This window comes from Cherax quadricarinatus, chromosome 37 (genome assembly GCF_038502225.1).
Source record: "Cherax quadricarinatus isolate ZL_2023a chromosome 37, ASM3850222v1, whole genome shotgun sequence".
NCBI lineage: Eukaryota > Metazoa > Arthropoda > Malacostraca > Decapoda > Parastacidae > Cherax > Cherax quadricarinatus.
In genome coordinates, this window is record NC_091328.1 from 6571302 (window position 1) to 6586435 (window position 15134).

The window sequence follows — 15134 nt, forward strand, 5'->3', positions numbered from 1 at the left end:
CACTAACAACCTTCACTAACCCTTGAAAACAGTTCATCAGGACCCAGTGACTAGGGAGGCCAAGCCCATGATGACACTCTTCAGGTCACTTGTTCTATCTAGGCTGGAATATTGCTGCACACTAACAGCACCTTTCAAGGCAGGTGAAATTGCTGACCTAGAAGATGTACAGAGAACCTTCACGGCGCGCATAACGGAGATAAAACACCTCAATTACTGGGAGTGCTTGAGGTTCCTAAAACTGTATTCCCTGGAACGCAGGAGGGAGAGATACATGATTATATGCACCTGGAAAATCCTAGAGGGACTAGTACCGAACTTGCACACGAAAATCACTCACTACGAAAGCAAAAGACTTGGCAGACGATGCAACATCCCCCCAATGAAAAGCAGGGGTGTCACTAGCACGTTAAGAGACCATACAATAAGTGTCAGGGGCCCGAGACTGTTCAACTGCCTCCCAGCATACATAAGGGGGATTACCAACAGACCCCTGGCAGTCTTCAAGCTGGCACTGGACAAGCACCTAAAGTCGGTTCCTGACCAGCCGGGCTGTGGCTCGTACGTTGGTTTGCGTGCAGCCAGCAGCAACAGCCTGGTTGATCAGGCTTTGATCCACTAGGAGGCCTGGTCACAGACCGGGCCGCGGGGGCGTTGACCCCCGGAACTCTCTCCAGGTAAACTCCAGGTAATCTATCTAGTTTGTAGATCATGTCACTAGTGACTGTGATCTTCTATAATTTATTCTCGTTCTGATCAATATAATTATTGATATCTGGGATTTCATTTGCATCCTCTCGCGTAAAAGCAGTTTGCAAATAAGTGTTGAAAATGGTATATATTTCTTAGTCACTAACAACAAGCTGGCCTGAGTTACACTGGAGTGAGCATATCTTTCCCCTAATCTTATTCTTATATACCTGAAACTCTTAGGATTCGTCTTTAATTCCCTTGTGACTTTATTTTTATAATTTCCTTTGGCTCTCCTTATTCCTTTCTTGATTTCTTAAATTTAAGTGTTCAATAAGGTGATTCTCTCTTTTGATTCGCCTGTAAATTCCTCTCTCTTTTCACCTAAGAGATGTTCGAGTCTATTCTTCATCCATTTATGGGTATTTATATTTGAACTAATTTCTCTAAGAATGTACGCAACTTGAACGGCTTGTACAACACTTTGGAAAGTTACATTGACATTATCACCACCGTCTGTCCGGCCTTCATGATAATCCCTTGTCAGGTTACCTCAAGTTACTAAAGAGACACTGAGTTGTGAATGAAAGAGAAAGTTGAACTGCAAGTTGTTTAGCAACTCAGGGCAAGGTGATGACCAGACCTGCCCCAGAGAACCATCAACTCTCTCTCGGGGCAAGGTGATGACCAGACCTGCCCCAGAGAACCATCAACTCTCTTATTAATAATGTACTTACATAAATCCTTTATCTAACGACGGGGTATATACATAGTTTATACCTCTCATTGTATATACAGAGATGTCATTCTTTCAGTGCATACATATACTTCTCGGTGTATATACAGAAGTCTATCTCAATGTATGTACGGGTTTAGCGATTGACCAGGAATATAATAACCGTGCTATACACCGTAATATCTACAAATTTGTCCACTTCCACGTGATTATTCATATAATTACAATATAATAATTAAATAATTTGGCGAGGTTAATTATCCCTAATTACGCCGACGTTTAACTCTGATGACTTGACATAAAGGAACAATTAACTGGTAAGTGATAAGGAACCCGGTTAAGTAATGCAAGTTCTTGCCGTGTTTTCTTTGTTTAGCAAAAATAGGAAAACTTATCGAGGAGTGGGACATAATGGAGGAACACTGCAGGTCTACTGGCCCATACAAGGCAGGTTCTTATCAAAACAACCCCTTCCCAAAGCTACCCAAGAATTTACTCCCATGGGAAAATATTAGGTTGATAATTAAACAAAAACACTGTTATCGTACGAAGTTTGTGTAAGGTAGTTGTGGTTGATGCGTCAGAAAACAACGTAGTGTCTTCCAACACGAGTCTTAACCATTTAATGACCCGTTCAGTCAGCTTTAGGGTCTGCAGACCAAGGGCCTCCGCCAGCTGGAGGGCCTTCAGAAATGTTCTCAACGGCTTACAATTTGTTTCCAAAAAATTCCGCAAAGCAAATGTTTGAATTTTAATTGTGGTTAGCCTTGTAAAAATAAATTTAATATTTCTAACTTTTTTCTTTTTGAAAATATCACTGGGGGCCTCGTAGTACTTGTAGTCCGGGGGCCAACAAACTCTTAATCCGGTTCTGTGTTCAAACAAATTTTATTTCTTTGCAAAGGTTACAATGTTTGCTTATAATTTAAAAAGTGTTAATTACAAAGAAAGCCACTAACATGCCAGGGCATTTCGGGCAAACATCCGCTGATCTGCCCCAGTTAGGACTAACGCCACATTAAAGACAAAGATTACCATAGTGATGTATCCTAAAATAAATCTTGCAGTACTTACGGGTATCTTCAGAAAAATCTTATGTATGGAAAATTTTGCATAAAAGTTACATCGAATCACTGTGTAGATCTCTTTATGGTTGGAGGTCCTGATGTTCATGGTTAATGTGGATTTATAGTCTATGGATTACGCAGGTTATTAAGACTGCATATAACATGTTGCTTAATGGGATTTAATACCTGTCGACTACACAATGGTCATTAAAAATTTTATTATTATTATAATAAAAAAGAAGCGCTAAGCCACAAGGGCTATACAGCGACGGTCATTAAAGATGCACCTAACCTGGTCACTACGAGAGTCAAATATACTTTACATCCTTATAGGAGATAAAGTAACCTTTGGGGTGTATATAACACACGTGGTGTATATGCTCGTCGTGCATATATAACATGTAGGGAGATGTTATATGGATATTTTAACGGAAGCAGATTTATAACTATGAAGGTGAGTGTAAACAGCCGACCTACCACAGAAGAGCTGTACTTACTGTCATTCTGTTGGACGCGGCTTCCTGTTTCTAGATTGTTGTAATCTGTAGACACAAGAAAAATGCATAAGTATTCTTTGACTTACAAAAAAAAAAAAATCCTGTGAATTAGAAGATAATAAGTATTAGATTTTTTTTTCTCAAATCAAACCTGATAACCTCTCGTTTCCCCAGGGTTTATGACACTGGACTCAACCAGCGCTGGCATCCCTAAGGGTTTAGACTTCCCCGTGAATGACTAGGTAATGATACAATTATAAGAAATTGGTTGTCTAATCTGCATCTTGGTTAAACTTTGGGTCAGGATAATATATGAACGGGCGTCAGTATGTTGGATTGTGGATTGCCCACTGATAATGAACTTAAGGGCGCTGCAGTTTTTAATAATAATTATTATTATTGAGTAGTAGTATTTCTTTTATAAATGTTAATGATGATATAATGATACCATTTATAGAGATAAAAAAATCAAGTAATTGACAACAGTTTGCAGAGCGGCCATCATGGCCGACGAGGTCTTTGTTATTGTTGTTGCCAGCACTTCCATCCCAGGGTCGTCACACCTCCCTGCTCTCCTAGCAGTGACTGGTCAATCGGTCTGACTCTCTCCCTTTCTCCTAGCAGTGTCTGGTCTTCTCCTAGCAATGTCTGGTCTTCTCCTAGCAGTGTCTGGTCTTCTCCTAGCAATGTCTGGTCTTCTCCTAGCAGTGTCTGGTCTGCTCTCTCCTAGCAGTGTCTGGTCTCCCTCTTCCTCCTAGCAGTCTCGTTCTTGGGTCTAGTCTCCTCTCTTAACAGTGCCCTTCCTCTTGAATCTGGCCTCTTCCTCGAGTGTAAATTAGATTGAGGGTTGGACTAGGCTGAGGTTCTTGCAGTCCTCCAGAATTGTCTATGAGTGAAGACTCCTCAGGGGAGGCGCTTTGATGTTGGTGAGAGGCTCTTGATCTATGGAAGTGGACTTATCTTTCGGTTTCTTGGATCGAACCCTAAAATCTCCCATTCCTCCGGCGCTACATGACCCCTATGGGTTTGACGTTTCACATGAGAATAAAAACAAGAGTGAGAATTTCGTCCGCGTAGCACAGCTATGAGATAAACTGATAGAGGATTGGATAATGGAGGCACGAGCAGCCTTAAAAACTCTTAATAGATGTTTGGCGAACCTCCATGCTAAGAGATCTGATGACGATAATAATAATAATCAGAACTAAGCGCTAAACCCTCAAGGGTCATACAGAACTGCACGGGCACGGTAGGATGTGCTAAAGATGTACTATGCCAGATCAGAGACTAGCGAAGGTGCAGAGCATGTCAGAGGTAGAAACTGAAAGGGCGGTGAGAAGTGCCGAAGAGAAAGCAAGATCAAAGATGGTGTAATACAGCTGTCGCTAACAAGAAGTCAGAGGGAGTCTGCGTCAAAGGTAGGGAAGAGACACGATCCAAGGACGACATGATCCACCGGAGGACTCTTGCTTGGAACAAGAGTCCTCCAGCGGCATCTAGGTACTCCCCCTTTGAGGAAGCAGGTGCAATGGGAGAGTAGAACAATGCTATACAGCATCCAACAGGCTAAAGGATGCAGCTTGTTGTCACCCGGATCTAGAGGGCAATCCCGGGGCCATTACCCCATGTATTCTGCAGTCTTCCTTCGTTTGTGTCCAGCGTTTAGTATAGTTTTGTCAAAGTTTTACCTCTGTCAACATTTATGAACAGCCTATATATACGAGTATATGACAAGTCTTAACCACAATTATTTCAAGACTTCCACTTAAGATCTTGTATGACATGTCAAATCGCCTTTATACAACTGAAGAAGCCTGCTGTGCAGGCGAAAAGTTTTGGTAATAAAGATACCTGAGTATTCCAAGTGTGTTCTATTCATCAAATTGTCTGTATTGTATGCCTCAGTAAGGAAGTTCACAGCTGACCTAGAGACTGTTGATTGGCCTACAGAATTCTCCAAGGCCAATGGTATTGATGACTGGACAGACATTTTTCTTAACAAATTACTTAGACTATACAACAAACATTGTCCTATAAAAACAAAACAGATCACAAACAAACGGCTTGGTTGCCCATGGCTAACCAGCACCATTCTGAAATCCATTGACAAGAAACACCAATATGAAAAGCAATATAGACAGGGCTTAATACACAAAGATATTCTTAAACACTACTCATCAGCTCTCACCAAAGTAATAAAGAAAGCCAAACAACTATACTACTCCAGCAGATTCACAGACACTAGAGGAGATATAAAAAAAGACCTGGAAAACACTCTCAGATTCTAGGGACCCACAAACTGAGAAAAACCAAGAATATTGTCCTAACTAAACCTAATGAAACACCACTACATCCCACTGACACAGCTAACAAGATAAACGACTTCTTCTCAACCATAGGATCTAATCTCGCCAGTAAAATCCCACATACCAATGCCCATGCCAGGGACTACCTAGATGGGAATTTCCCTAATTCCTTCTATCTTGCACCAACTGAGCCCACGGAAGTCACTGAGATTATAAAGTCACTTAAAAATAACTCGGGGAATCTGTCTCATGTCCCACCATTACTGTACAAGTGAGCGGCCCATGTCCTTTCGCATGCTATTTCATTACTTTTTAACAAGTCACTAGAGACTAGCACCTTCCCGAAACTACTCAAGATGGCAAGGGTTACACCAATACATAAAGGTGGTGACCCTACAGACTTAAACAACTATAGGCCAATATCTAACTTACCATTGCTATCCAAAATCTTTGAGAAACTCGTGCACAGGAGACTGTATTCATTTATAACGGCTCAAAACATACTCAACCCCTGCCAATTTGGATTCAGGAAAAATAAAAGCACTAATGATACAATCATAAAAATGCTAGATCTGCTTTACACAGCATTGGAAAATAAGGAATATCCACTAGGAATTTTTATTGACCTAAGAAAAGCTTTTGACACAGTAGACCACGACATCCTACTCCACAAACTTGATCATTACGGTATAAGAGGCCATGCGCTTGCTTATTTCAAATCTTACATTACTAATAGGTATCAGTACGTCACCATTAAAGACACAGCATCAGCAACACGGCCACTTGATACTGGAGTTCCGCAGGGAAGTGTCCTTGGTCCCCTGCTCTTCCTCATATACATCAATGACCTTCCAAACGTATCCCAACACCTGAAACCCATTCTCTTTGCTGATGACACGACTTATGTCATCTCTCACCCTAATCTTGCCACCCTCAACACCATTGTGAATGAGGAGCTGATTAAAATATCGACTTGGATGACAGCCAATAAACTTACGCTTAACACTGACAAAACCTACTATATTATGTTTGGTAGCAGAGCAGGAGATGCACAAATTAACATTAAGATTGACAACACTCTAATTACCAGAAATGATGGGGGCAAATTCCTAGGCTTATACCTTGACAACAACCTGAATTTCAGCACCCATATCCAGCATATAACCAAAAAAGTATCCAAAACGGTTGGGATCCTCTCCAAGATACGATACTACGTGCCGCAAAATGCCCTTCTCACGCTATACCACTCACTTATTTATCCATACCTCACCTATGCTATTTGTGCTTGGGGATCAACTGCAGCAACACACCTAAAGCCAATAATAACCCAACAAAAAGCTGCAGTAAGAATAATCACTAAATCCCATCCCTGGCAACACACCCCCCCACTCTTCATAGACCTAAACTTACTCCCAGTTCAGTACATCCACACTTACTACTGTGCAATCTACATCTACAAGTCCTTAAACTCTAATATCAACCTTGACCTAAAACGCTTTCTTGATAGTTGTGACAGAACCCACAGGCATAACACCAGACACAAACATCTCTACGACATTCCCCGTGTCCGACTAAACCTTTACAAAAATTCAATGTATGTCAAAGGCCCTAAAATCTGGAATATCCTACCTGAGAACTCTAGAACTGCAGACACATTCATCACCTTCAAAACTACCATTAGAAAACATCTTATCTCCCTGATACACCCCGTCAGCTAACTACACGAATACCACCTGGTGGTTCACACTTACACTCACTCACTCATTTGACCATAAACAGAAATATTAATCTCAATCTTAAAATAATGAATCCTGTGATACTCCAATACTGAAACTATGTACTGTGCCAAAACAAAAGCATTCACATTGCTAAACTCACAAACTAGTATTTAGTCACTTAGCCATAATACCAACTTACCTCATAATTTGTAATATTTTACAATTAAGAATAAAACTAAGTCTGCCCGAAATGCCTAGCCATGCTAAGCGTTCTAGTGGTACACTCTGTAATCACAATTTTACTACATGTAAACCACACAATAACCAAATTTCTGTAAACTCAGCATTGTAATCCTTATAGAGAATAAACTTTGAATTTGAATTTGAATTAAAATTTGCTAGTCTAACATATATCCTTCAAGGGGAAGGGATACGTTGATGCTAGCGAAGAGCTCTTGATGCAAAGAAGTGGAGCTACCCTCCCATTCCTCGGATCAACCATAATTGCCTCACATTTCCCAGGGGTTGTACGACCCTTCAAGAGCTGCCATCTTGTAAGGCAGAGCAGCCATCTTGTAAGGCAGAGTTGCCATCTTGTAAGGCAGAGCTGCCATCTTGTAAAACTGAGCTCCCATCTTGTAAAGCAGAACTGCCATCTTGTAAAGCAGAACTGCCATCTTTTAAGGCTGAGCTGCCATCTTGTAGGGCAGAACTGCCATCTTGTAGGGCAGAACTGCCATCTTGTAGGGCAGAACTGCCATCTTGTAGGGCAGAACTGCCATCTTGTAGGGCAGAACTACCATCTTGTAGGGCAGAAGTACCATCTTGTAGGGCAGAACTGCCATCTTGTAAGGCCGAGTTGCCATCTTGTAGGGCAAAAGTGCCATCTTGTAAGGCAAAGCTGCCATCTTGTAAAGCAGAGCTGCCATCTTGTAAAGCAGAACTGCCGTCTTGTATGGGAGAGCTGCTATCTTGTAAGGCAGAGCTGCCATCTTGAAAGGCAGAACTGTCATTTTGTAAAGATGAACCACCATCTTGATAGAGCAAATGGCTCACAACGGAAAGGAACACTGTTCAATCTTCAAGGGAGGCGAGGCATTTCGGTGTTTAGTCAACTACTGCGGATTGAATCTAAGGACCACAAAGGAAATAAACTGTACTGCTTGACTTTCCTGGCTTATTAACCTTCCCGGAGGTTAAAAGCCAGCGCAAGCAAATTCCAAATCAAACGTCCCATCATAATTTGTTATTTGTCGGAAAAATAACGAAACTGGTAGCCGATTCTTAGGTAAAGATGAGCTTTTACTGCTGTGGTTAGTTAATGCGATTAAATTTTGGCGGGAAACAGTATCTAAATTTTGGCAGGAAGCAGTTTTTAAGTTTTGCCGGGTAGCAGGAAGCAGTTTTTAAGTTTTGGCGGGTAGCGGGAACCCGCCAAGCAAGGTGCGTGACGTCACTGGTGGCAGCTGGCCAACAAGCATGGCGATGCATCAGTAAACATGACTTCATCGGAAAGTATTACACCATGGAACCACAACACACTGGGTATATACTCTGACTGGTGCATAAACTTAACTGGCTACACTGTAACGTAAACTAACCAAAACTACACATAATAATGACTATCAGTCATTACTACATCAACTATGTATTAATTTTCTGTACAAATGTGTGCATATCTTGTATATTTTACTGTTCATTGCAGATCAAGCTTAAGGGACTAAATCCCTTTTGTACAATGTTTTATTTATTATTATTATAATCAAAAAGAAGCGCTAAGCCACAAGGGCTATACAGCAATGTTTTATTTATAACAGAGTAAGTGGCCTTCAAAAGTATACTCTGTAAACCAGTACAGAGTGCCAGAATCTTGGCAATACAGTTGTTGAAGAAGGCCTGTTGACTAGACCAACAGTCAAGTTGAACTATCAACGCATCTAACCTTTCCTGGCTCCTGACTTCTCGCTCCTGACCTCTTCTCGCACAGGGCCACTCCTTTCACATTCCCTCTCCTCGCTCCTGGATTCTTCTCGCTCCTGACGTCTCCTCGCTGGAAACAGAGACATAAATGCAGTATATGATCCTTTAATGACGTTTCGCCTACACTGGGCTTTTTTTCAAGTCACAGAAAAACCTGGATGAACATATATATATATCGGGTGCGGAGTCAGGCTAGGTGTGTTAAATCTTGAGTAGCCTGAGCGCGGAGGGCAAGTATATGATTGAGCAGGGTGGAATTTATGAAGGACCTTCTCAGCACAGGTCGGTAGGCCTATAGCAGTGATCCATTTTGTTGCTATGTGGGGAAACCGATGGAGCTTCCTGGCAAGAAGCTCAGGTATGTTGCAAAAGCCGTTGTTCTGGTTGGAAATGTTTGATATGCTGACGAGTGATGATTCCAGGATCCTTCGTCTCTGAGCGTCCATTGACAACGAGCCGTGCTTCCTTGTATCTGATAAAGCGATTGTGAGAGTTACTGTGTGAAACACAATGTTATGCAAGTGGCCCATTCTGTTGGCGTGTTATCACACAAGACCAAGAGACCTCTACACTCGCATATCTGAATACCAACTGGTGTTCAGAAATGCGAGTGTAAAGGTCTCTTTGTCTCTTCTGTGATGGTCACAGTAGTTGCAAAGGGTTGTGTAAACCCCTGCCGTGATTTGCATTTTTGTCCCGTAGTGGTGGTGATCTCGATCGTACCTCAGGTACTATTAGCTGCTTGTATTTTAGGGTTGGAGAAATTGCCGGAGATGTGTTTAACAATAGAGTTGCTAGGGAGGAATATGCATCTACTTCCGGTGGTGTCTTGTCAAGGCGAGTAAAAGATGTGCGCACAGCTCCTGACCTCTCCTCGTTCCTGACTATGTATCTCTTTGCCCTAAGTACATTTTAATGACTTTAAAAGTCTTTTGTACAGGCGAAAGCCTGTATGAATAAATTTTCAATTACTGCTTTTATGTCCATCATCTACATTAACCATATGAAAATATTGTAGCAGCATACCAAAGGTGTACTGAATTAGAAACACAAGATGTCCTGTTGTGGTTTATCAAGGACTATGATTTTAATAATAATACTGGAAGGTTTAAACCCGTAAGTCACACAACTCCTAGGGAATGGGAGGTTATCAGGTCCGATCAGAAGGGGAGGGCAGCTTTAGTTCCTTGGATGAAGAGCCCCTGCCAGCATCAAATCACCTTCCTTGTCCTTACAGGACTAAGACAGTAGATGGGTAGACTGACCACTAAGACTACACAACTCACTCCATATTCTGTGGCTCTGGATGACATCACATCATCTCCTTTAATGGAGCTGTCTTGATGTTGGTGAAGGGCTCTTGATCCAAGGAAATGGAACTATCCCACCCCACCCTTCCTGGGCTCAAACACGATTGCCTCCCACTCCCCAGGCGATGTATGACCCCCATACGGATTTACCGTTTCTCCGAGAATGTAATAATGGCACGGAGTTGTTCACACAATTAAAAACCGATTTTAAATTGTAAATGTATTTATTAAAACTATAACTATTATTAAATTCACGGGCAAACGTTAAACCTGTAGTGCTCATACAGCGGCTTCCCCCCTCGACAAGGACCCCTCACCAGCGTCAAACTCCCTCCCCCTCCTTGTCAAGAAGAACTAACAGTCTTGGGGAGCGGGGGGAGGACCTTGGGTGTGGTCATTAACATAGTATTACCAACGTGAAGACACATTAATGGCAGTTAAAGTCTAACAGTTTACCATGAGATAATATGTACAGTTGAGGGGAGGGGGTTGCCTTAATGCCGGTGAAGAGTGCGTAATCCAAGGAATTAAAGCTACTTCCCCTCTTGAATCAAACTGATTGCCTCCCATTCCCAGGCAGTGTATGACCCCTAAGGGTTTAGCGTTTCCCCCATGATTATAATACAATAAGTTTTTCTATAAAGCTCCTTTATATAGTGATTTTTTTTGTAAATGCGATTGAACAAGTTCGTCTGTAATCGAATAACCCTTAAATTATTAAATTTTGAATGTACTGTTTTCAATCGCATTTACGAAAACAAATCACACTTTATAGAGAAACTGTATAAAAGAGGTTACAACAATTATAAAGTCTACACACACAGCGCAGCAGCGCACTCCCCATCTTATATACCACACACGTTCTGTTATTAACCCTGTGCTAGCTCCACACTTATGACTACAAAACTCTAGTACAGGAGTGGGCAGTTGCCACATGAAACAACTGTCTTAGACTGCCTTACACGTGATCCTTTAGTCACCAAACTTCTGGCACTTGAGGCACTGGACTGAGAAAGAAATAAACGGGTTTACTCCCAGGACTCTCCACCCTAGATTTACATAGATGGGGGAGGTTCAGTTGGTCGTACGTAAGGACCAGAGAATTAGTGCTCACCAAACCACCACTCACCATCTTAGTCCTCTGAACCGCAATCATTCCGGGATTCAGAAGCCGCATGTCCTCACTCTCCTGCTCAAGCAATCAATAGGAAACTATGTCACGACACTGGTTCAAATAACCTGCGGCAAGCATGTGCTCCACCTGGTCATCACGATGCAAAAGAAGGACACGAGCCTGCTTAGGTCCAGAAGTCTTATCAATAGACTGTCCACTGAAATCTGGCGGATGTTAGGATGCAAAATCTCTCCACACATACCCATAAAAAAGGGGATGCTACAGTAGTATGGCCATTAGTAACATCCCCCTTTAAGGGTTACTAATGGTCATACTACACACTAATGCGACAAGTGAAAATTTTCATTCGGGGATAGCTGACCCAGAATTAACTCTTATACTGTCATCAGTTTTAAAATCATGCTGGCGAAACGTTTCGATAACAACAATATCTAAGTGTTGCACGTTTCTTGCTCATCATCTTAACAATAAGCCTGTAACAACCGCTTCAGACTCAACTTGTAGACCGCCCGGAGCCGGATTGTACCATACATGGGGACGTTGCCTTCCTTGAATTCATGCTCAGTGGCCTGTGAACGGTACGCAAGTGTCCTTGGCACGGAGTCCCCGACCACCCACCACCGAGCCCCTAAATTCTGTAACACAATCATAAATAACTTTGCCAGCGAAGGTAATAAATCCACAACCTAAAATGTTATCATGCCGAGAAGAAAACGTGCCCAACACTAAACAAGATAGAAATAACATCAGTATTCTTACTACAAAAATACAGCCTACTATTGGAATGACTACTAAGTCGACTTCCAGAGCCAGCAACAGCAGCCGAGTGCCCGGCTGAGTCTGACTGTCGCTGTCATTAAAACCATATCCGGCCCGGCGTCGTCAGGAGTCGCTTCTACAGAGGAACCAGGAGAGGTAGTTGGCGCCTCGGCAGATATAAATGGTAGGGGAAATTGAAACTGAGAGCAGAAGGAAAGAGATGGGAGACTCTTGACTGACTAATAAAAACACATCACTGCCCTGTCACTTATCCCCTAAACTCCACACCAATTTACCCTACCTGGGGCACAACAGCTCCAAGATGGCTCGCCCAGAATTAACAGAGAAAGGCTGGGACCGCTAAAAGCACTAGCAGCACTCAACTAGTAGTAAGAGAACGCAAACCGACAAGAGTACTCCTGGATCCGCATAAGACTTCGAATAATATTTCTGTCGCCAGCCATCATTGGATGTACCACCTGATGTGCTAGCAAGTGGGCCCATCTAAGAGTGGGACGGAAGATCGAACCTTCACTTCTTGTGCTGTATGATCCATACGGGTTTAATTTTTACATAAATACAAGCAATTTCTCTATCACTGACCTTGCAGCAACTTAACTTAAAAATTGGTTAGATGGCTGGTTTATTACGTATAATGACTATACGAGAGGGTTATTAGCTGCATTTCACCTATACACAAAAGTACTTTGATTCTTAAAATGGGGATTAAATGAACTCCTGTCTTGGAAGCTGTAATTACTGTCATGAGGGTTGGAACCTATTACTTTGTATTTAGAATCTTTTATATAAACTCATATGCACTCCGTTACCAGTGTTTTCAAAATATGCAGCGATTGTTTTACTTTATAAATACTTGATTGTAATGAAGACAAAAGTTGCAGAACAGGTGGTTATTGTTCTAAAACTTGTCTTTGTCTTCATATTTGTTGGCAATGCACCAATGCATCCGTTTGTTTTAATATTAGTAATGTATTGTGCAACATGTATATTACGTATTTACACGGAGATGTATGCCTCTCAGTGTATATACAATGAGTTTAGCTGAATCTTATTTTAGTGAATCGAGTATTCTTGACTGGTGATGAACTTGTGATATGCAGCCTTAATAACTCAAGTGAAGTCGATAGCTTTTAAACCCAAATAACCAATCCAACCACTTATCCAATTGGTAGACTACATAATAACGTAAACATAAGTGGCTTACCTGTGCCGCAGCAGTCATCACATCTCTGAGGGTTGTAGGACGGATTTTCTGAAGAGCAGATCTGGCTACAGATGACATAACACCTGGGATTGTCTGAGTCATCTGCTTGTATCACCACAGACGCCCCCAGCAGGAGGGCAGCTTGCAGCACCCGTAACATCACTTTCACACCAGAACACCCAGTTGCAAAGATCATGAATGCTAGAGGAACGTCTCCGCCCAATGTCTAGTACATCAGATTTTGTCTTCCCATGTTTTACTTGCAAGTTAACTTTCCGCAAAATGGCAATTGTTCCGGTCAACGTATCGCATTTTCGTGAAAAACTTCTTACGAAATTTATATTTGATTAATGTCACTTTTATATGCCATGACTTGTGTTAACCTTAATTATTGTTCTGAAATGAGAGAAATTACAAATTATAGCCATCATTTCTTTAATATAAACAAATTAATTATATAATTACAGAAGGGGGGTGCAAGGGGGAGAAAGATTGGGAAAGAATAGTATTAAGCGAGGCATACGCTTCATATTTATAAATTGTGTATATCAACATATGTTAGTGTGCGGGGAGTGGGAGACGCTTTGCTTATGTTCTTCAAATTTGTTACGAACGAATCTAATTCAATGGGAAGAATTGAGACACTTATGCAACATATGGGAATCTTTATTGAAGAAACGTTTCGCCACACAGTGGCTTCATCAGTCCAATACAAAGTAGAAGTGGGTAAGGAGAGTAGAAGTTTGAGGTAATCAGTCCCTCAACCTGGAATCGATGTGTTCAGTCCATCACTCTTGTAGGAAGTGCAGCATAGGGCCAGAGAGGTGGCTTATATACTGCGGTGAGATGAGTTGAAGCAGGAAGAGGCGGGATCACAGTGGGACCTGCCACTAGTGTAAGTAGGTCGTCGTCCAAAAGTTGGGCAAGCGTTGAAGTCTTTGTACCAAGAGTGATGGACTGAACACATCGATTCCAGGTTGAGGGACTGATTACCTCAAACTTCTACTCTCCTTACCCACTTCTACTTTGTATTGGACTAATGAAGCCACTGTGTGGCGAAACGTTTCTTCAATAAAGATTCCCATATGTTGCATAAGTGTCTCAATTCTTCAACTTGTCGGTTTTCAAAACCATTCATCACATCTGTCAGACACTGCAACATCATGGGATCTTGGTACAAAGACTTCAACGCTTGCCCAACTTTTGGACGACGACCTACTTGCACTAGTGGCAGGTCCCACTGTGATCCCGCCTCTTCCTGCTTCAACTCATCTCACCGCAGTATATAAGCCACCTCTCTGGCCCTATGCTGCGCTTCCTACAAGAGTGATGGACTGAACACATCGATTCCAGGTTGAGGGACTGATTACCTCAAACTTCTACTCTCCTTACCCACTTCTACTTTGTATTGGACTGATGAAGCCACTGTGTGGCGAAACGTTTCTTCAATAAAGATTCCCATATGTTGCATAAGTGTCTCAATTCTTCAACTTGTCGGTTTTCAAAACCATTCATCACACTAATTCAATGGAGTGATTGAAATTCGAATCCGCTGCACGCACGCGCACACAAATAGGCGAGCGTGTGCGCACGCGCACACTAATACTTTTTGTATAAATATGTCTAAATTTGTAATGCGTATAATGTTGTAAGGACTGAGGCAGTGGTGGTAGTAATGTATACATGAGAGCACTAAATTATCAAGGTCTTC

General features: G+C 41.9%; 1 protein-coding gene across 11 annotated transcripts in view; it reads right to left on the bottom strand.

Annotated features, from left to right (window-relative positions):
* LOC128701617 (uncharacterized) overlaps positions 1-15134 on the bottom strand; it is a 90512-nt gene that overhangs the window by 16638 nt on the left and 58740 nt on the right. For 8 of the 11 annotated variants that reach the window (XM_053795456.2, XM_070091842.1, XM_053795501.2 and 5 more), the window contains exons 2-4: positions 13424-13819; positions 8957-9064; positions 2991-3035 (exon numbers count right to left, since the gene is read on the bottom strand). In XM_053795456.2, coding sequence (XP_053651431.2) covers positions 2991-3035; positions 8957-9064; positions 13424-13619 — 349 coding nt within the window. In that variant the 5' untranslated portion in view covers positions 13620-13819. Of the gene's footprint in view, positions 1-2990; positions 3036-8956; positions 9065-13423; positions 13820-15134 lie in introns of those variants that run through there. The other 3 variants (XM_070091844.1, XM_070091845.1, XR_011392854.1) reach the window with 3 other exon arrangements.